This window comes from Nestor notabilis, unplaced genomic scaffold (assembly GCF_000696875.1).
Source record: "Nestor notabilis isolate BGI_N333 unplaced genomic scaffold, ASM69687v1 scaffold20416, whole genome shotgun sequence".
NCBI classification, from domain to species: Eukaryota; Metazoa; Chordata; class Aves; order Psittaciformes; family Psittacidae; genus Nestor; species Nestor notabilis.
Window position 1 is genome coordinate 24,826 of NW_009932663.1, and position 20,829 is coordinate 45,654.

The 20,829-nt window shown below is 37.4% G+C and overlaps 1 protein-coding gene across 2 annotated transcripts in view; it reads right to left on the bottom strand.

Annotated features, from left to right (window-relative positions):
• The window catches only part of ZNF644 (zinc finger protein 644), a 28,488-nt gene extending 7,971 nt beyond the window's left edge, over positions 1-20,517 (bottom strand). Inside the window, exons 1-6 of one of the 2 annotated variants that reach the window (XM_010016521.1) lie at positions 20,462-20,513; positions 9,265-9,370; positions 5,986-8,017; positions 4,989-5,544; positions 4,190-4,795; positions 1,479-1,601 (exon numbers count right to left, since the gene is read on the bottom strand). In XM_010016521.1, coding sequence (XP_010014823.1) covers positions 1,479-1,601; positions 4,190-4,795; positions 4,989-5,544; positions 5,986-7,986 — 3,286 coding nt within the window. In that variant the 5' untranslated portion in view covers positions 7,987-8,017; positions 9,265-9,370; positions 20,462-20,513. Of the gene's footprint in view, positions 1-1,478; positions 1,602-4,189; positions 4,796-4,988; positions 5,545-5,985; positions 8,018-9,264; positions 9,371-20,461 lie in introns of both variants that reach the window. The other variant, XM_010016522.1, reaches the window with a different exon arrangement.
• Between the last annotated feature and the right edge of the window lie 312 nt (positions 20,518-20,829).

Consider the following 20,829-nt stretch of genomic DNA (forward strand, 5'->3'; position numbering starts at 1 on the left):
AACTTCTAGGTCCAATGATATAAGACTCAAGAGTTTTCTTTCAGTTCTTTTAAAGAAAGTGGCCATGTTCCAATGAGAATGCTACTAATTTGCTAGCAAAATGCATCTCTTAAATAAAACAAATACCCCTGAAAGCACCTTAACAAGCTTCCTTCACTCTTCCCATTTAGCAAAAGGGAAGCTGAGGTACAAGGAGCTTGTCCAGGATCCAACTTCTGTGTACTACCCTGTGTGCCACAGTGTGTGCACAGTGTGCCACTGAACTCTTCTGAAGATTTCAACATGCACTGTTAAGTATATAGCTATCGGAAAATATCTAATCGGTAGGTATATAAGCAAAGTATCTTATCACAGGGCTAATATGAAATCACAGCAGTGATAAATGATGTCCACTATCATCATCTTTCTACTGATTAAATGTGAAAACTTTCAGAATCACTAACTAAAGGCATACACTCCTACACAATGGGTATTACTGCATCTGCTGACTTCCTTCTAAATCTACGTTAGAGCATTAACTTGGTGTACCATAAGACCTGGCAGCCACAGGCCCTGTCTGTAAAAACATTTCTTTCACCCTTCTGCAGAGAAAGCCCCAAACTCAGTTTATTTGTCATTCTTAGCATAATGAATTACGTCTGCAGTTAAAATCTGTGCTTGGTGACACAGAAAACTGATGATTGCCCTTCTTAATTACTGAATATCCCTGACGTCTTGTCTCCAAATTGTCCTCTCTATATTCCACCTCTGCTCCATAATGTGCTGTTGATCATACGAAGTCTCACTACTCTGAGCAATAATCCAACTGAACTCAGAAACTGCCTATAGAGCCAACCAAACTGCAGGCCTCTGGAAATCAGTCAAAATATGTAGTAGTAGAGGAATTTCAAAGTTAAGTGGTTTTTAGTAAAAACCATTAACAGCAGTGCCAAATGCTGTACTGCACTCACTCTACCTCAGACCAGGTAGTTTTTGGGTTGTGAGCCAAACAAGCAATGAAACCAACTAGATAAAGTATGTTGCCAGAAATACACAAACTATATAATTACTTGCTTTTCCTATCTGAACAACAGTATTCTTAGTAATTTCATGAGTTAGATTGTAAAAATTACTTGTTGGTTTGTTGTGGGGTTCGTTTTTATTCCCCCCCTCTCATTTCTGAGGTACTTTTAAACACTTCATTAGAAGGCTGGTTTGGAAGTTGTGATATTGTAGAATGAATTTAAGCAACCACCTCTTAGTTTTGCTTACATACCTTAAGTGTTGGATCCAAAATAAATGAGTAAGAATGAAAATCAGGCATGAGAGTGGACAACAGCAACATACCTTTTCTTACAAGTTGCTGAAGTTTTATGGCAAATCAACTGTTTACCAGTAGAAGCTTCAAAATAATTTTGAATTAACATATGCTTTTGTCCAGTCTGATGAGGAAAATGTATCATAGACAGACTTGCTTTTACATCTGTAACAAAACATACCTGTCCCAGTCAAAAGTCCAGCACTCTTCTTTCGTGCATAAGCGCGTAAGTGGTTGGACAGGCTAACAGCACTTGTAAACGTCGTATTGCAATGCACACACGTTCTAAGCTTCACAGGCATACCTATCATTCAAAAGAAAACTATAATCCAGTTCTCTCTTCAAAAAATGAAATTCTCAAAGCGTTGTAAAAAGTTTTCTGCAATAAAGATGGTTTAAAATATATTCACTGCATTGACGCAATTGTTTAGTATATTAGAAGGATCCAAGTTAACTGTTATTAGTTTTCCATGTAGTGCTTTAAGCCAAACCATGTTATTTGAAAAAGAACAGAAAGGAGGCAACTTGAGCCCAGTAGGCTACTCTGCAGTTAATACCTACTATCACGTTCCTACAGATCTCCACATTATGAAGCTCTAGTCCCAAAATACAATCCTGCAATTTGAATAGCACAATTCTTTAGAGAAATTTCAGAGCTTGCAACATTTCTCATAAAGGGAATTTAAGCAGTCTAGTTGACAAGGCGGTAATTAGAAGTGTTTTACCCATAAGACTGAAGAGCTCAACACTAAATTAGGCTGCTGTTGAAGGCTTGGAGAAAAAGGTGGTAAAACACAGCACTGAACAGCTGTTAGACAGAACATTTTGTTCAGTGCATTTTCTGTTCGTAACTTTAGCTGCACAATCAATAATGTAAGTTAATGATTTGAAGTTTTTTGCTAAAATATTTGTGCTAAATAAATGATCAACAGAGCAACATGCTATTTATCACAGGAAAGCAGTGAAACAATACTGAACTCCTCACTTACCAGACAAAGAAACCAAGAAACCATTATAACTTATCCCCTGCTCACCTTCACCATAGTGTTTCTCCCTTCGTTTTACCAAAGATACATCATTTTGGTCAACGAAGATTTCAAGTTCTCTACCAATAAGTGATTTGAAGAATAAATAAAAAAGCTAAAACTACTCAGCTGGAAAGCCTGTGTTTGCAGGAAAGAAAGAATGCTATTCTCCAGCAGCCCACAGAAGACATGCTGTTTTTTCAGGCAAGTTACAGAAGAAGAATACTTGGCTGGTAAAAACGTTTATAAAACTAAAACCAGAATTAGAAATATTTGCTTTTTTTTTTTTAAGGAAAAACAGAAGGATTTCAACTTGATGTTAAGTGTTTTCTTATTTACTCAACTGGCGCAGTGCGTTAGTTGTCAAACTCTTTGTTACCTCAGCCACGGATAATTATAGGGCCCCATTCGTAACTGTTAGTACTGTACAAGCACATGTTTATTTTTACCTGGTTGTTCGTCACAACCAAAGAGGAACTAGCTAGTATTCAGCAGTAAATATTAAACAGAAAGCAATACAGAGTGTCAGGTTTGGCAAGCTATTCCTTTAGCATTGTTTTCCAAATCATTAAGCCTGTCGAAGATACACTTCCTTTATTAAGCAATTTGCTGTCTTAAAGGACAACCACGCATGTCCAGAAGACATGAGATGTAATTCTGTTCCACCTCTACTGTGTCATTTAGAAAGCCACCTTTGTTAAGAAATTGACTGCCACACTTCTGTAGTCCCCTAAAAGAACTTCTAAGCACGTCAGATTGTTGTTGTGTTTATATGTTTAAGGGAAGACAAGAATATAGGTGAAAAAGTACTAGGCACTGCCAGTTTTACTAACCTGCACTGGATAGCAACAAGAAAACCAACAGAACAAAAAATATTCAGGGGTATAAAAATAAGATCCTGCTCCTCCATCTAAAGAATCCTGCAGGGTTATAAGGTGGTGTCCAAACAAGAAACGGGTAAATGCAAGCTCTACATACATGTTAAAAAGGATGTTGTAAGAATTCCCCGAGACAAGAATGTCTACAATGCCAAGTAGGTTAAAAATATCACTCTAAAAACCTGCTCGATTAGTATACAGAGTATCTAGGAAGTTGATTACAGAATTGTTTCATTAGCACAATTCTCAGTGGAGGGGCAATCCAGGTTCTTATCGATCAGGGGCTGTGCATTAGAAACCTGCTGGCTACAACTGTATTCCAACAAAGCTTGAACCAGCACAGTCTTCACTCAGGACAGACAGGCCCTAAGCAAGCATCAGTTTCTCACAGCAGCCACAATTTTGAAACAAACAAGAACTAACCTATGTTGTAAGAGTGCATTTGCCTAAAAACATCAAAATTAGTTGACAGTGATTCACCATTTTGCAATATTATGTGTTTCTAACAGTATCAACAGTTCTGTTAGTTTGAGCAGATGTTGCTTTGCACAAACCTGAAAGATTTCAATGAAGTAGTTCCCAAACCGGCTGTTTTCATGCCCAGAAACAGGGTTACAAGCCCAAACATTTCAGAACTGTTAAGTCTACCAAATATGCATGGACACTTCAACTTGGTATTGCAGGATGTGTCTTGTTCTTTACTGAGGCTCATTTTGTGTCCCCTTTGAGTTTGTGTGCCCAGCCATATGCAGAACAGGAAACTTTGTTCCATGTATAACCCCCTCAGTGCTGCTGAGAGGTTTTTTTCACTTTAGGAAAACCATGTCAGAATAATTTGCTGTGCTACCGCTCGCAGTCAGTGTCCTCTGGAAATGAAATAAGAATTAAATGAACAGAATCCCAAATAAAATACTCTGCACTTGTACATTTTCTAGGAACTAAAAGATTCTCTGGAAATGTTGTCAAGATGGCTAGAAACATCTTCTTACCTGACTGCATAGTCAAGTCCATTTTTTGTGGCTGATACATCAATGGACTGTCTTCATTTAATGGAAGAACACATTTCTGAACAAACCTCTTTCTTGCAGTTTGATTATGAATCTTTTGAGGAGAAATATCAGGATTCCTCTCTTCTCCTAACCTCTTATTTTTCAGGAGTTCTATCAGTGTAAGTGACTGATTTTTTTTTTCATTATGTAGTACTGCTTTTGTTTCATCACATTCATTTAGGAAACTCAGCCCTTCTTCCTCTGATGCAGACACGGATGTATCTTCAGTCTTTAGGCCATTATGGTATGCTTCAAGAGGTATAACATTCTGAGATAAAAAGTCATCATTTGATGCAAATTTCTGAGCAACAAACGGTCTGGGAATAATGCGGCGACTGTTCAAAGCCTTTAGGATTTTTTCATACTTCTCTTCATTTTGCATCATCTCATTCAGAACACAGATCGGAGACTTGTGCGCGTCCCACTTGGTTTTGCCAAGCCTCTTCAGGTGTCCTCGCACATGATTAGACAATCCAATTTTAGTATCGAACCAGCCTCCACAGAGCTGACACGTATGCTCAGAGGAAGTTTCAGACTTCTCAATCGCTACAAAGGGAACAATAATAATGTTTTTTGACAACTACAGACAGTGAAACATCACAACAGCAAATCACAATGACGAGAGGCTTTACAACAAGATAAAGCGAGTCTTGTTCAGTGCTCGGTAAATCCCTTTGTCCCCTTTACTGTATACCCAAATTAAAAACCAAAACGAAACATAGAACTCCCCCAAACTTACCTTTTCTAACACGTTTAACAGGAGTTCCTGTTCCAGTTCTTTTAAAATGCTGCATTTTGTCACTTGTGGCTATCTGTTCTGGTGAAACAACATGACGGGCTTCATAGCTTAGTCCAGCTCTGTGAAGATGTCCTCTGACATGATTGGACAATCCAACACCTGTTTCAAAGGTTGCTGGACAGTATGGGCAGGACTTCTTTTCAAGCGACAAATCAGTCCAATGGAAAACTGAATTATGCTTTGGCAATGCTGATCCTACATTTTCTAAATTCTGAGGATCATGCAAATCATGCAGGAAGTTACTACCCTCAGCATCTTCATAATACTCAAAATAAAAGCCATCATTCTGCTCATAACTAAGTGAAGATTTATCACCAGCTTCATGATCTTCCATTTTACCTTTGAATATGGGGAATAGGTTTACATGCTCCTGATTAATATCACTGTAAGATTCATCCTCCACAGACTGTGTAGTGTAATCACATAGTTCAACATTATCCCATGAACTTTCATCCTCCGTTTCATAGCTGTCTTTTTTTTCAGCAGAGTTAAGTTTCTGTAAAACAACAACAGTCATTTTATGCAGAAAATCTGGATAGCAATCCAAATCATCTCCTGTAACAGAGCCTTCCCTCTTGGATTCTTTAACCACTCTTTTTACAGCTACATGCCTATGAGCTTTACAGCCTTCTGCCCTTTTGCAATCAAGATTATTTGAATCCATGTCAAAGCAATTATTATGGGGACTACTTGATGAGGAAAATAAACGTAAAGAACTGACAGAGTTGGACTCTTCCTTTTCTAAATGCAAAGGATAAGAGTCACTAGATTTTTTAATCATCCTGTAGTTTTCATATTTGTGCCTATATAAATTATTACCGCGTGCTTTGACACTAGCTTTCTGCTTTGCTGCTTGATGAAAATATTTAGGTTTCTGGTCAATGCTATTTCTAACCAAAAAGGTCTTGTTTGTGGAATTTAGATTGCACACACTTACAGATGTCTGTGAAACGCTTTTCCGAGCCTTCTGTATCCTGTAGGGTCTCTTGTGAAGTTTTGCGAAGTTACTGGACTGTGAAGTAGAGCCAAATGATCTTTTTACATCCTGTTTTAAAACAGAGTTCTTTGGAAAAGTAGAAGATTGTTTGATCAACTGTTTTGTCCTGCTACCGAAATCTAAAGACTCTTCTATGATGCTGCCTTTTCTTTTGTCTAGTCTAAGATGGCTACCGAAGGGATCAATGCATGATGCTGGGTGCAAATATTCCATGTGTTTTTTTAAAATGCTTCTAGTTGACGTAGAAAAAGGACACATCTTACACATATACGTTGATGACTTTTTTGAGGATCCTAAATATGGATCTTTCAAGGACGCCTTTTTCTGTGTTTTCCTCTGGGACATGTCGCTACCGATAATAGAACATTTGACTACTGCTCCATGAGCGATCCCTCGATGGCATTCCAGTTCATTTTCTGTCACAGCCATGAAATTGCATTCCTCGCAGCAATAGTATCTTTTATCTTTTTCATGGGTCTTTGCGTGCTGCACAAACGTTTTGGGACAATTGGTACCGAATACACACTGTGGACACTGTAACCGTGCACTCCTACCCTCATCCTGAAGTTCTTTCAGCTCACGGATTTCTTCCATCAGTTTCTGCCTTCTTTCCTGGTGAATTATCATGTGTTTAAGAAGTGAATTGCGATCTCGAAATGTCCTTCCACAACTGGGGACATTGAGATGACGGAAATGACTGTTCCCATCTAAATGGTACATCATATGCCTATGCAGATGTTTCTTCTCCCTAAAATTCACATTGCACTTTGTACAGGGATAAAAGGATGGTTCGTCAGTACTGAAAGTGGATGGCGATTCAGAATCATCCTGTTCACATTTATTTTGTAAAGTACTGGTAAGAAAAGTGCTAGTGTGAACAGGAGAAGTATCTTCTGCACAGTTACTAGTGGGACTGTAAATGAGCTGCTGGATAGCATCAACAGCTTCCAGCTCTTCATCTGGGGATTCAGGCTTTACTTTACTCAGCGAGTATTTTTGTGGTTCTACCATTTGTAGCTCCTCATTCTGCTCTAAGAAGTCAACATTTAACAGTTTTGATTTACTAGGAATACAACTGGTATCACCAAAACAGTCCTCAGTATAGCGTGTTATTTTACTAACATCCATTTTCCTTTTCCGTTTTTTTTCTAAGCCTACTTTACAGTGAATGGGAGACTTCTCTATTGTTTCTTCATTTGTCATCAGAAACTGGATAAACTCTTTTTGTGGATCCCAGCTGGGATCACATCCCGATCTGAAACCACCTGTACCTGAGGAAATGCCTGTTAATGTATCGACACAATCATCTTTTACTAGTAAATTTTTATCATCCTCACAAACTTCTACTTGGCCTACTAAAGTGCTATCTACACTATTTCCTACTGATTTCTGTGAATCACAACCAATTGAAGCAGAGGTAGGTAGATTTTTAATGGAATGAGTCAGGTTCTTAGCATGTGCTACATCAGGTAACAAAAATAAAACTTGGTGCTGATTTGATTTCTGTGTTGTACTCTTTGCAGGCAGCTGCAGATCATGAACCACTGTCAAAGTTGAGCAGGAATCTGTGTGATGACCTACAGACTGTCCAGTGGTTAATGAAACACTGCCTTTATTCATAATGGAAGTCTTAGCTGAGGTGGAGTGTGAAACTGGTCCATTAACAGCAGTTCCTCTAGACAAGATAAAGTTTTCGTTAGAAACAGTAGGAGCACCAGTGTGTATAAATAGAGAAGCCTGGCCTCCACTTAAGGCTTTTTCAGATCCGTCCCTTGACAGCTCCTCAGGCAGAGTCAACGTATTGTTCTGAAACGACGTGTCGCTCTCCTGTGGTTTAAGAATGCCACCTTCTTCCTCAGATATGAAATTATCATCATCACATAGGATTTCTTCTTCTTCTTTAGCACCAGTGACTTCAGTATTGATCTCTAAATCATCCATATTGCTGGTCTGTCCATTAAGCACATTTACACTAAAAAACAAACAAGAACAGAATCAGGCAATCACAGAAATGAATAATGGCAATCCAAAAATATATTCTGAACTTATTAAAAATGTATTTTTTTCATTCAGGATATTCAAGATGTTTAAAATAAATCAATAAAGCAATTACAAAAATTATACTTTTCTGCAAAGCTATATTAATAACCATACAGCAAACTACCCACTGCCCAGTACCCCAGCTCAAACACACCTGAGCACCTACATGCAAGCAAGATGGAGGAAATGAGATTGTCAAAAACTTGTGCAAATACATTCTGCATGTACATTAACATAAACACAGAGTTTATCTTTAGTTTTGTTCTAGAAGTAAAATAAGTTTGGAGTAAAGGTTACTCAGACATCCACTAGTCATTTTAGTGTTTTGTCTGCTTTTTAAACATACTTCCCTTTAGCACCTATGAAACTAAAATAATCTCTACATACCTCAAGGCATCACTTCTTTTTCACAGTGCTTGTATACAACTGATCTGATGCTACACAGAAGCCCAAGGAAGTACTTGCTTTCGTATTAAAGGAGAAAGCTAAGCTGGCTTTGAACATTTGGTTACTGACAGAGACATAAGCAAAGGCTCAAACTCACTGAAGATATCAAATGTTTCATTCCCTTCTTACAAAAGGACTCTTCTTTAAAGTAAGTCAGATCCTGCTTATGTTGTAAGGCCATTTTAAATGATAATCAAATAAACCAGCACCTTTTCAAAGGCGGAACACTCCCCTCCCACCCATCCAATTAGAAAGAATTGTTTAATTAGGATTTACCTACCAGAAGAAATGTTGCATCCAGAGCACAACAATAATAGCACCCGTTAGTACTGAGAAATACTACACATTAATTGCCTCTAGGAGGCCTTGTGTACATAAGTATGTCTTTCTACAAGTGACTTTCATTCATACATAAAACCATCTACCCAATGCTGAGTGAGCACAAAGGAATTGCCGACACATGAAAATCAGTGTATAATAAACAGGAGGGTGAATTTCAGTTCTACCCTGGCATTTACCTCTTATATAGAACCTTAGAACACAGTAAGCATAAGGCACTAAAATACCCATCTAGGAGCCAGAAACATCCATATTTTACAGAAACCACGTATTTTACCCTTAAAGAGTACTATTTGCTTTGATCTTTTGGGGGATTTGATTCCTGCCATCTCATACTTAGTTTCAGTTACTAATTAACATTATTAATAGAACTCAGTTAAAAGGAGTCATTACCTAGACTTTTTGAATTAAGATATTACAACTCACAAGTAATATCCATGGCTCCCTGCAATGGTCCTTCATCGAAATTAAGGAAAACCACTCTTGACATCCTGTTTTCCTAAGGAGAGAAAACAACCTGGTTAAACACCACCACTGCCATGTTTGTAAGTCACACTCTAAAACAAATCCAGCATTTCTATTAGTTTTTGAATCCAGCATTATGATAGATATTCAAACAATTCAAAGCTAGCTACAGTCTCATGGAATTCTGTTATTGTGCTTGCTTTGTTTACAACTGGCCAAAGGACAAAACAAATACTTTAATCTCCTTTACGTTTGTAAAACCCCAGCCTGAATGTAATATGACTTATTTACTATTATGAAGATAAAATATTGAGAAGGGTCATTTTTCCACCATAATAAAGACTTCCAATAAGATCACATTCAAAGCTATCACCCTAAAATGGTGATAATGCACCACCCAGCAGGAGTCTTTACATCACGTACACAAGTTAGAAATGGGCAGTGCAAACAGGCACTAAGAATCAGTAATGCAGAAGTCAAAAGAAGTGGAACCTCCAAGGATGCACAACAGCTCCATCAATTTTACAACTGAACAGTGTAAGCTTCATATAGTATCAGGCAGCAGAGTATAAACATGGTCACAAAAAGTTTAGAAGAAATTTAGTAAGCCAGTTTTGCCTGAAAGATGTGTGTTTTCCTCGTTTTATTACTGCAGAGGTAGACAAATACATGCTCAGTCAATTTGAGAGCCTGTATTAGCTTTTCCCAACAGGAAGCAATGTTGCTAACGAAGTGGTAAATTCAGTGTTAATGAGTGGCTTCACTGTTACCACCTCTGAGGTAAAACCTTCCATGTTCCAAGTTCCACCCATCTGTTCTGGTGTGAGGGGTTCAGGGGAAGAACAGACGCTTCCCCATTTAAAGCAACTTCACTGGTACCCCCTGAACAGCAGGGAGGCAAACTGAGAATATCGTGCCTGCTTGGAGATTGCAATCCTCATTATCAGAATGGCTCCTGAAAACTTTTCACAGGTTTACATGATGAAGACAAAACCATGTTGCTCTACATAGAAAACCATACTGATGCTAAATATTAGTGTTAAAGCTTCAATTAAAACGGTGGCAAGGGCACCATACAATCACCTTTAAACTGAGACTCTCTTCAGAGTTACCATGAGCAATACCTAAAACATTACACTGTGCAATCTTGTAAAAGACTCCTTTCCACGTTGTGTATTTATGGAGATTGTGAACTATTCCATATGGATCTGGTTACACGTCTTCTCTGGTAATACAGCTGGCCCTACAAGATTTCAGTCTTTGAATGAAGCCTGAAATTCTTACTGTATCGATAATATCTCTGTAATGTTTTAATAATTTTCTACTAATTGTCATTTTTTTCCAGCTATCAGGGTGGTACAATCCACTATTTTATGTGCAGGACAACAAAAAGAAAGCAGTTTTAACAGGGTATTAATGAAAACACATAAAATGACAATAATTTAGTCTTGTGATGACACGGAGCCAAGATGCAATACTTCATTTACATTATCTATTCCATGTGTAGAAATTTATGCAGGAGCAATGACAGGTGTAACTAGACACATATAAGAAAATATTCTGCATAATCTTGTAATTTTGGAGGAAACATTATGATCTAACTCCTATCACTGAGGAGTGCAACACCCAAACAGAAACACTACCTAACACAGTAATTAATCCTTCCTTAGTGTATTTGAAAAACTAAACACTGAGATCAAATTTGCTGCCAATAGTGCTTGTTATATCCTCTACCAGGGCAAACATTATAGAGTTGAGCTAATTTTTATTTAAGCACATAGTGCAATATCTCTGGGACACACAGAGACGTGTAAAAATGGCAATGCTTAAAAAGCCAACACGAGCACACACAATCTCAGGTTCATACTTTTGAAACACACTTTATCTAAAAGGCCAGGCTAAATTCAATTCAGTTATTTCAGTTAAGCCTAGAATGACTGTCATGCAGTTAACAGCGTTATTCCCGGTTTACATGATACACTCTTTATTATATAGAAATGATTTCATATTAAAAACTAGAAAACAATCAATTATTTAGCCAAGATACATTCCACCCCATTTAATTAAGTACTTTTAAATTTACGTAATTTTTAATATTGGTTTTCTTCATAAAATATCAGTCTTTAAAATCATAATGAGTTCTGCAGATATGACTGCCTGTGGCCAGATAGTGTAAGCATTAAAAAAGTGTAAGGTCAGATCTATCTTCAAGCTGACAGATCAGAATTTAAATGCCTTAAGCTAATCTTATTGTCTCAAAAATCTTGAACATCAGTATTTTTGCAAACTATCAGCACTTGCTATAACACCCTTACTACACTACATCTTGAGGTTACTACAGAAGAAATGAGGTGATAATTGCATATTAACATAATTATTCCGTAATCCCTCTGAGCAAGTTTCCTGGGTCACTCAGTAATTCAGATTAGATGCAACCTTCCTGTCATCAGATCTATGCTGTCCACTTTCTGTTCATTAATAATTCTTTTTGATAGAAATGTACTTAATTCCATTGTTCTATGTACATTATTAATCGCATTTATTACCAGTAGGTTTACGACAGCTCTAAGTTCTTATTTCATAGTGACAACCTTTGCTACGTAACAGGGTCACACACCAAATTAAGAGTACTGCTTTCATGCAATACTAGTTGATTAAAGCTTACATTCCAGTGCTACACTGTTGCCTATAAGCAGTTATAGTTAGACATCTGTCAGTTTCTGTTCCAAAAAACCCTGCCTTATTTTGCAAAGATTTACAGTAGATTTGAAAGCACACTGGAGCTGAAAAATTAAGATGGAAGAAGCTAGCTGAGTTTGTGAAAAGCATGAAGTGCTGTTTATGTGTTCTGATATCAGGTTTCTCATTAAATTCATAAAAATAAGCAAATTAGCTGAAAGCACAGGGCAACTATTACGTAGGATAAGAACTCAGAAGCCATCTCCTGAGTGGATTGAATTTAATCAGTCCAGTTAAAGTAATGAAGAAATACAGCGTCTTTCACCAGTGCTGTCATGAAGGCAAAAATATACATGTTCTGTGCTAAGTAACTCCTCATAAATCAAATTCCTTAAGCAGATACGTGAATAACCAGGACACTCAAAGGATTACTCAAATATTCAAGAAACTGGAAAGGTGTTTCACATTTGCACTGTCCCCATTTAGATTTTTCTTCAAGACTTTGTTATGTAAGTAGAGAAAACTAACAAAACCTATCATTTTACCCACAAGCATTCCTGTAATAAAGCTTCCTCGAATGACAGACTGTATTAAAGTGGATGGAATCAAAGTCACAGATTTTTAGGCATCAAGCAGCAGACCAGAGAGAGCTTAAGCACATCACTGCACAGGACTAGAGAGGCATCTCCTTCCATTTTGCCCCATTAGAGAGTCTACTCCTGTAACAACTTAATCACGGTACACGTCAAGCATGGAGCTTGCATCGAAAGTGAAAGGTTTAAAAACCTTTGGAGAATGAAGGTTTGTACAGAGTAAGAGAGGAATCAGTATTGTACCAGCATAAACCAGCCACATCTTGAGAAAAACAATCAAAAACCCCAAGTTCTTTAGAAGACAGCTGCACAGTATTTTTGCTTCTTCCATACAGTAACGCACACAGTTCACACCACCTGAGTTTTGGGTGTCATCTAGCAATATGAATACTCAAAGTCAGTAACATCACAATACTTTGATCATTAGAAGAATATCTATTACTTATTTTCCACTTTATCTCTTCTTAAAAAGCTATCCAGATCCATCCTTCAGATAGAAACAGAACCACAAAACCTGATAACCAGAGGAGTCATTGACCACCTTGCCCTCCTCCAGCTTCTATTTGTGCTTGCAAATTGAGGTGCTGAAAATACACTCCCTTCTGCACAGCAGAGACACTGACTATTTGTAGACTGCATTACTTAGCTTTGAAACCTACAAATTCACTTCAACACTTCTGGGGTTTTATGAAAACCTCTGTAGTAAAGAGACAGCTTAATATGCACAACACCATGACTACAGCCCTCCCACACCTACTTTACATACAAGTATAAGGTTATTAATATAACTACAGTCTGAGGAGTTCCACTGAACTGAATTTCCTTCAATTCAGATCCACAGCTGTTCACATGAAAACACAAACTGGAAAATCTCATAGCTAATCAAGACTCTCATATTTTTAAAGTAGTGAGAAAAATCACTGATGCCACACTAACAAGTTACATTATTCCTAAATAAAGAAACATAAAGTTATTGCCACCCCCAGTATAACATTTTGTTTTACTGTTGAAAGATTCCCTGAGTTGTCACAGCTCTGTAGAAGCAGCTGACTGAAGAAAACTCTGACTTACAGAGGAGTCATCACACACAAGCAGCCTGTCTTTTCAGGAAGGTTACACTCAGGAACATCAAACCTGAAACACGCTTTTCCTGGAAGTATATTTACCTTCAAAAGCTGTATCTCAGATAGTAAGGGAACAAAACAAAGCTTCCTTAAATACATCAGCATTTCAGAAACTCTACTTTTGGTCTAAAACGTTTAAAGAGTGATACTTTAACATCTCACACGTGAAAGGAAACAGTATAGAACTGAAGAATGACTATCTTATGATCAGAATCATAGAAAAGAATCTCATTACTGCCACCGACCATTCTTAATCTTATTCCTCTAATATTGATTTGCTTGGGAAACTAAACCAGTTTGTCACAACGGGGTGCATCATGCTAGAATTCAATACTGAAATCAATAAAATAAATTACAATACAATTTAAGTGTCACAAGAATCAGAGGTAGGACTTTTAAAAAATACTCTTGGAAGTGCTAACACAGCAGTTGAAGGTGGTTTCAGCAGTAGAGACTTTTCAAAGCGAATCAGGTATTTCTAAAAGATGCCTAGCCAGTACAAAAAAGCAAGACTTTGAATTTGGTAACTGAAGAAGAGTCACACATTGTCTAGCAACTCACAGGCTTCCGTAACTGCTCCCAGCACCCCAGCACCCTGTTCCTAGAGGAAAGCCAAGTACTTAAGTCTCCACACTCCTGCAGCTCTTTGTCTCGTTTGGGTTTCTAGTAGCATGATCTAGTTTGACTTGCACTGCCATTAGTTTCTACTAAAGATGAGAACTACAGTCTAATACTGAGTATTCCTCAATGCAGACATACATGGCTTAGCAGCACTCCACTAAGAGACACAGAAATGTAAAAAAACACAGATTTAATGCTCTGTGATAATACACACTATTTCTCCCCCAAACTGTTCCCTCACGTACTTTGACATGCAGAAATAAGTTAATTTATGTCAATCTCACATGCTCACACATTTTTTCCTCTCTAAAGAAACTAAATGTTTGAGAAAACACTTTTCACCCCTTTCACCACCATTACCTGTGTTTTTGAGTCAAATGTATTCTGAAGTCCCAAGCATGGTACTAAAAATTGCTTTTACCTAGACATGATACAACAAATAGTTCAGTTTATTACACACCAACATTATAAAACAAGTTTTTTCCTCATTACAGCCTATAAATAAAAGCTGTGCTCCCATCCTTATTGTAAGACAATATTTTTATCAGGCAGCCAAAGAATTAAGGGTTGTGATCAGTATCCCAAGTTACATAGAACATACGCACAGCAAAACTACAACTTGATGCCCCTCAATCTTCTCCCTCTTTTCCAATGTTGCTGTTTTTACAGAGTTGTCTCACTACACAAAATAATATTATCAGTAGGTAATATTACCACACTCGAATTTATATACATGCATTCCCTAAGTCACACCTCCTTTTCTACTAGTATTTCTACAATTCAGGACCTTCCACAGGATGAATCCCTTTTCTATGTCACAATTTACTTAGATGTCTTCCTGACATGTCACATCTCAGAGAGGCCTGAGGATGCTGCTCTTAGTGATGGCTTTTCAGGCAAGACAGTAAGAATACTTCCTCCTCATAGAACCCACTCCCACCAGCAATGTGCTGCTGTAGCTCCAGTCACAGTGAGAGACACGTTTCACAAAGAGCACGTTCAGTGCATTCTTCCAGGCTCATACAATCCTTACATGGGGGATAATACTAAAATGAAAGACTTGCTGTCATTGCAGAAGATTCTGGTTTGAAGAGAAGAGGAAGTAGTCTCAACATGGAGCCAAACGCTGTCAAATTACTGTGCTGTGTATACACTGGAATTATGCTTTTCTTTGCAGCAAAGCCAATTTAAATCACTCCTGCCTTCCTCCACTCCCCCAGGTTCCTTCTTTCACACTTTCAACCATTTCATTACCCAGTTTAAAAAGCTGGGACCCACATGCTGCTGAATCGGCACAACCAAAAGGCAACAACTATGAGTAAGGGCACAAACTTTTAGTAGCTTTCTTGACAGAAAAATCTACTGGGGAATCTTTTCCTAAATGAAAAAGTGAAAATGCAGAGGACATTTCAGAAGACAAAAAAGCTTTGGCAGTCCTCTATTTAACTGCAAAAAACATCATTATGAAGAACACTACCATGAAGCAAATTTTATGTTCTAAAATTACTTAAAGTACACTACTCAATCAAAGTAAAACACTAGAAGTAAATGCTAGAATAATTCAAGTGGGGAACATTAAATACATCATCTGAGAATAGTATTAACTCAAAAAATAGTCTTAAATTATGTATTAGACATGATAGCTTGGTTTTCCATAGAGACTTATAAATGCAAATCCTTCCAGGAGGTTAAATAAAAAGTATTTTGATTTCTAAAACACATCACTGACTTTTAGAAATTTTACAACAAATCTACTCCCCCTTAACCTGTAGTTTCACAGAATCAGTCACTTCATCCTCTCAGAAACAAGTCCTTTTGAAGCCAGGTACTGCCACCAAGTGGTGGTGAAATTCTGTATGCAAATCTCATTACTCCCCACTTGTAGAGAACACAGAACTGAAAACAGACCCCTGGCCACCAAGTGTGCGCAAAAGTGTGCTAAGATATCTAAAATTCATCAACCCAAGCAAAACCTGCAGAATTTTCATATCCAAATATAAAACTGACTTTCAGTTTAAAACAAATTTTTTTCCTGCAATTCAGTCTTTTTGTTCAGACACCTTTTGTGAGCAGTTGGGTAAAGAATCATTTCTTCCAATACAAATCCAATATATGTAGCAACAAACTGACTCTAATACCTAGCTGTTTTCCATAACTGTACAAATCCCCAGTGCTTGCAACTACAAGAACACAGAAGTCTTATTTTCACCACAGTTCCAAATTTCAGAGAAAGGTGAATTTCATAACTGAGCAAAAGACCTCTTAAGGTATAAACACCCAGCTTGTTATCTGGATAAGCTATTCAATGTGCTTTTGTTAGCATGTAAAGATCACAACCAGACTGGGAAGGGTTTTTACATCAGGTATATTTGACTATCTTTACAGGAGTATTTCTCAGTTCATCATATTGTTAATTACCTACATGAACTAGGCCTGAATTGTCAGTCCTCCAGACCACAGATGAAAACTCGCATGACAACAAAATGATGCTGCACAACGCATTCACAGTACAACTTTCTCAAAGATGACATTAAGAGCAGTTTAACCTGATTTTATTACGACAGGTCTTTGAACATGACACACACCTTTCAATTTTGGAAACATTCTGACCTTATTTCCTACTATAGTAAATAAAAGCTGTTATTATTTTTACCCAGCACAACTTGAAACATGTCTAGCAATTTCTCGTGCTTTTTGGCTGGTAACTATTTGCTGTACATATTTTAATAGCACAAATTTTAAGACTTCTTACCTCTTAAAGCATGCTGTATTTCCCAAATATAAAAAGACTATCTGAAATGAACACTCTGTTTTTACTCATTTAATTTAGAACCTTAGCGTAATGCATTACATTAGTGATACTCACACATCCTTACCAGCAAAGTGGCTTTCATACTCCTCTATATTCTTTCAGTGATCAAGGGTGAAGAAACTAATAAGACTGTAAGTAACAGTGCCAGGTAAGGCCAAAAGACCATCTTGTACCTTTTTACATTAAGAACAAATAATTCTGTCAACTTGGAGAAAGTTACCATCTTTACTGCCAAATGTATGAAATAAAGAGTTTTTAAAAGACCCTAAGCTATATAACTCTGTACATGATCAGATGAACAGAGGAAACTTGCAATACCATGTGACAAGATAATGTCATTCCCCTCAATTGGTTTTTGTTTGTTTTAAAAGTCATCATCGTAAGTGATTTAATGGCAAAAAACTCAACTTGATGTTACCAGATTAATATGAACAAGATGAAAATTGTTTGAGACCCATTGTATGAGCCAAAAAACCACAAACCCCACATACTCACATTTATCTTGTGCAGAATTCTGTATATAACTATACTTCTTCAGCATCTGTGGTACTATTATTAACATTACATCCTCTACTTTTAGGTAAAGCGATATTAAATACATTCAAGACAGTTTCTGGAAGCAAGCATTTTTGCCTGACGCCTCAAACACTTAAAATCTGACCTCACTCTACACATTGTGACAGGGAAATTCAGCACAAGCATCTACCTTCTGTCACCTTCTGGTTACACAGAAGTGTGACCCATTATTCTGTTAACACATTGAGACCAAGACTATTTTTCCCTTACTTTTCCCCGTATTTAAAACAAGACAGGTCCTTCTATGGAGTTTAGGAGATACAGCCTGGAAATTAGAAAATTTAAGAACAAAAACTATGATCATCCCAATAAAGTACATTCACTGTATATAGTACTTTACACCTGTGTGTTTTTAAATGGCAAGAGGTTATTAATATTATTTTTAATTTCCAAAAGCCAAGATATCTTACCTTTTGCATTTGTATTAGAGCAACAAGAACCCCAAATCCTTTATCAAAGAAAACCTACGTGGAAACCACACTATCAGTTATTAAGAAATGCATTCTGGTCAAGAGTACAAGAAAAATGTTTGAGCAAATCATTAAATCCCATTTTCAGCTATTGCTTTAAATAACACAAGCTTATACTAAAGGACAAGTTCGCATTGAGTTGTGTGAGTTCACTGTTTAGAAGACTAGAAGATGCTGCAACCACCACACGCATTAGTGGAGGCACGTAGGAAACGCGGGTTGTTCTTTAACATTGAGTCTTTCAGTGATCCTGGCTGCCCTTCTCTGAACGTTCTGTGCCATTTTTCAGTCCCAGGACTAGACTAGTACTCAACAAGCAATACGCATTGCAATGCAATGCATCTATGGTACACCACAGGTTTGTATAACCGGATCTGGTTTTTGTTTTGTTCTGGTTTTGGTTTTGTTCCCTGATAAATGCGTAATATTTTCATTGATTTACTGACTATTCAGCTGTCATTTTTACAGAACTGTCAGAACCCCAAGACCTCCTCCAAGCAATAACAACACTGATCAAATGTCATTACACTATTTCCATGTATTCTTTTACACATTTTTCTGTCCTCTTGTTATGTATGCAAGAGTAGAGGCTTTCTCCTCAGAGACCAGCTTTTCTCTATTATACACAGCTAACCACCATTAAAATGAAAGGTCTTTGGAGTTTTACTCAGATGATCTCATGCTTAAAGAACATACTCAGTTATTTATATAGACTTCTCAACTAATTTTCTGTATTTAAACCAGTAATGAGATAACACATACATTAAGATGAGACAGAACATAAATTGTAAGCATGAAGTCCTGAAAGCATTAAAAGGCGCAGGGAACAATCTAAATCATACTGTGAATACAAGTCCCTTCCCTAGCCACGATTCTTGTTTTGCATTCATCCTCAGATAAAGTATTTCCTTTTGCAGAGTTGTATTTACTCCTTTTCTCAAAGCAGCACATTCTAGAAACTTGCAAAGTCAAGCTAAGGCAGTAAACATCATCTACATCTGAGTATATGCACACTACAGCAGTACAGCTTACTTCTAATTGTTCATAGTTCAGAAGGCAATCCATAATCAAAAGCCCTGAATCAGTTGTACATTATACAAAGGAATAACACTGAACAAAGTGTTGTTTTAAATTCCCCACAAAGCGTTCTCCTATAATCAGTACTTCACAGTTCACAGCAGTAGCACTAAGGAAAGTCTTAGCAAAGCAGAAGACACAAACAAAGCAGGTCACATCTATTTTAAAATGCACATACTACATTTTGGAGGTTGGAACTAGATGATCCTAAGGACTTTTCTAACTCCTACCATTCTATGATTTTTAAAGCTTCATCTACAGCTAAAGAACAAGACCATCTGAGCAAACGGGATCAAACGGGATCTCACTCTCACATCTTCAAAATACCACATCACCACAAGAGCTGTATCTGAGATGGCATATTGGTGAAACAGCAAGCAAAAGCTGAGAAGCCAGCTTTTGTTTGATAGGGAAGCCTGTGTATGTGAGTTCATCATGCCCTGTCTCCACAGCAGAAAATTTACTGAACTGTGGGGACTTACCTAAAGACACTCTTCAAAGACTCAAGCTAAAACAGATTAAAGCAAATTGCTCTGTTACATTTCACATAATTTAATGGAGAAGAGATTAATATTATAGTTCAAAGTTTACCCGAAGTAGAATATCAAGTAACATGAAGAGAAACAAAATGTGGGCTTAACTAAGTTTTTTTCTCCTCAGAATAATGGAGGGTGGGAAAAATGCCAAAGTTACAGAACAATTTTCCGAGACTGACACTTTGCAATTGCAAGTAGACACTTAAGTTCTACAGCTCATGAGTACCAGCAGTACGTGAATCTTCACAGACTTTTGTCTTTCAAATAGCACCCGAAAGGGTCCCTGAGGAAAGGGGAAAAAAAAACAAACCCAAACCCAAGAGAATTCCATTATTAAAACTTGGAAATGCTATTCTGGTAGCTGGTCAAGTTTCCCACAGAGTTATTAACTGAGTAAGTGAAGGTTAACACCCTGCTTTGTCAATGCAAAGTACACTTTTAGTACTTTGAAACCAGGTGGATAATATGGAGAGGATGAAATTAATTTGAAGTACTCATAATTTTGGTTCTCAATAGCTAGCAGAATGCCTTGACAGCTTTTTGAGTGTCTAGCAGTATATGCTAATGGACCCAAGGAACTGAGGGGGGGGAAGAACACCCCCCCCAAAAAAGCAGCACCGACAAAACTTCTACTCACCTTTGTGTGATTTACATGAAGCTGTGAGATCCACTTCTGCATTAAAACAAACCTGCAAAACAAAACAAGAACTTACTGCACAAATGTCAGTGTTTTCTGCTCATGTTCTAGACTATCAGGCAAGACAGACAAAGCACAGTGATAAGAAATTCACAGCTACACAAGTATTCCATCAGTTTTGTCTCAGGGCAGAAATACCAAAATTCCAGTGGCCTTCACCCAAGTACACATGTAATCTTCAAATAACACAGATGTTAGTACTTTAATTAAAGATCCACCAAGAAATCCTGTCAAATACACACACGCTATTAAACTAAGAGGGCAGAACAGGGGACAAAGAGTTGCAGGCAAGAAAAGCTCTACTGCAT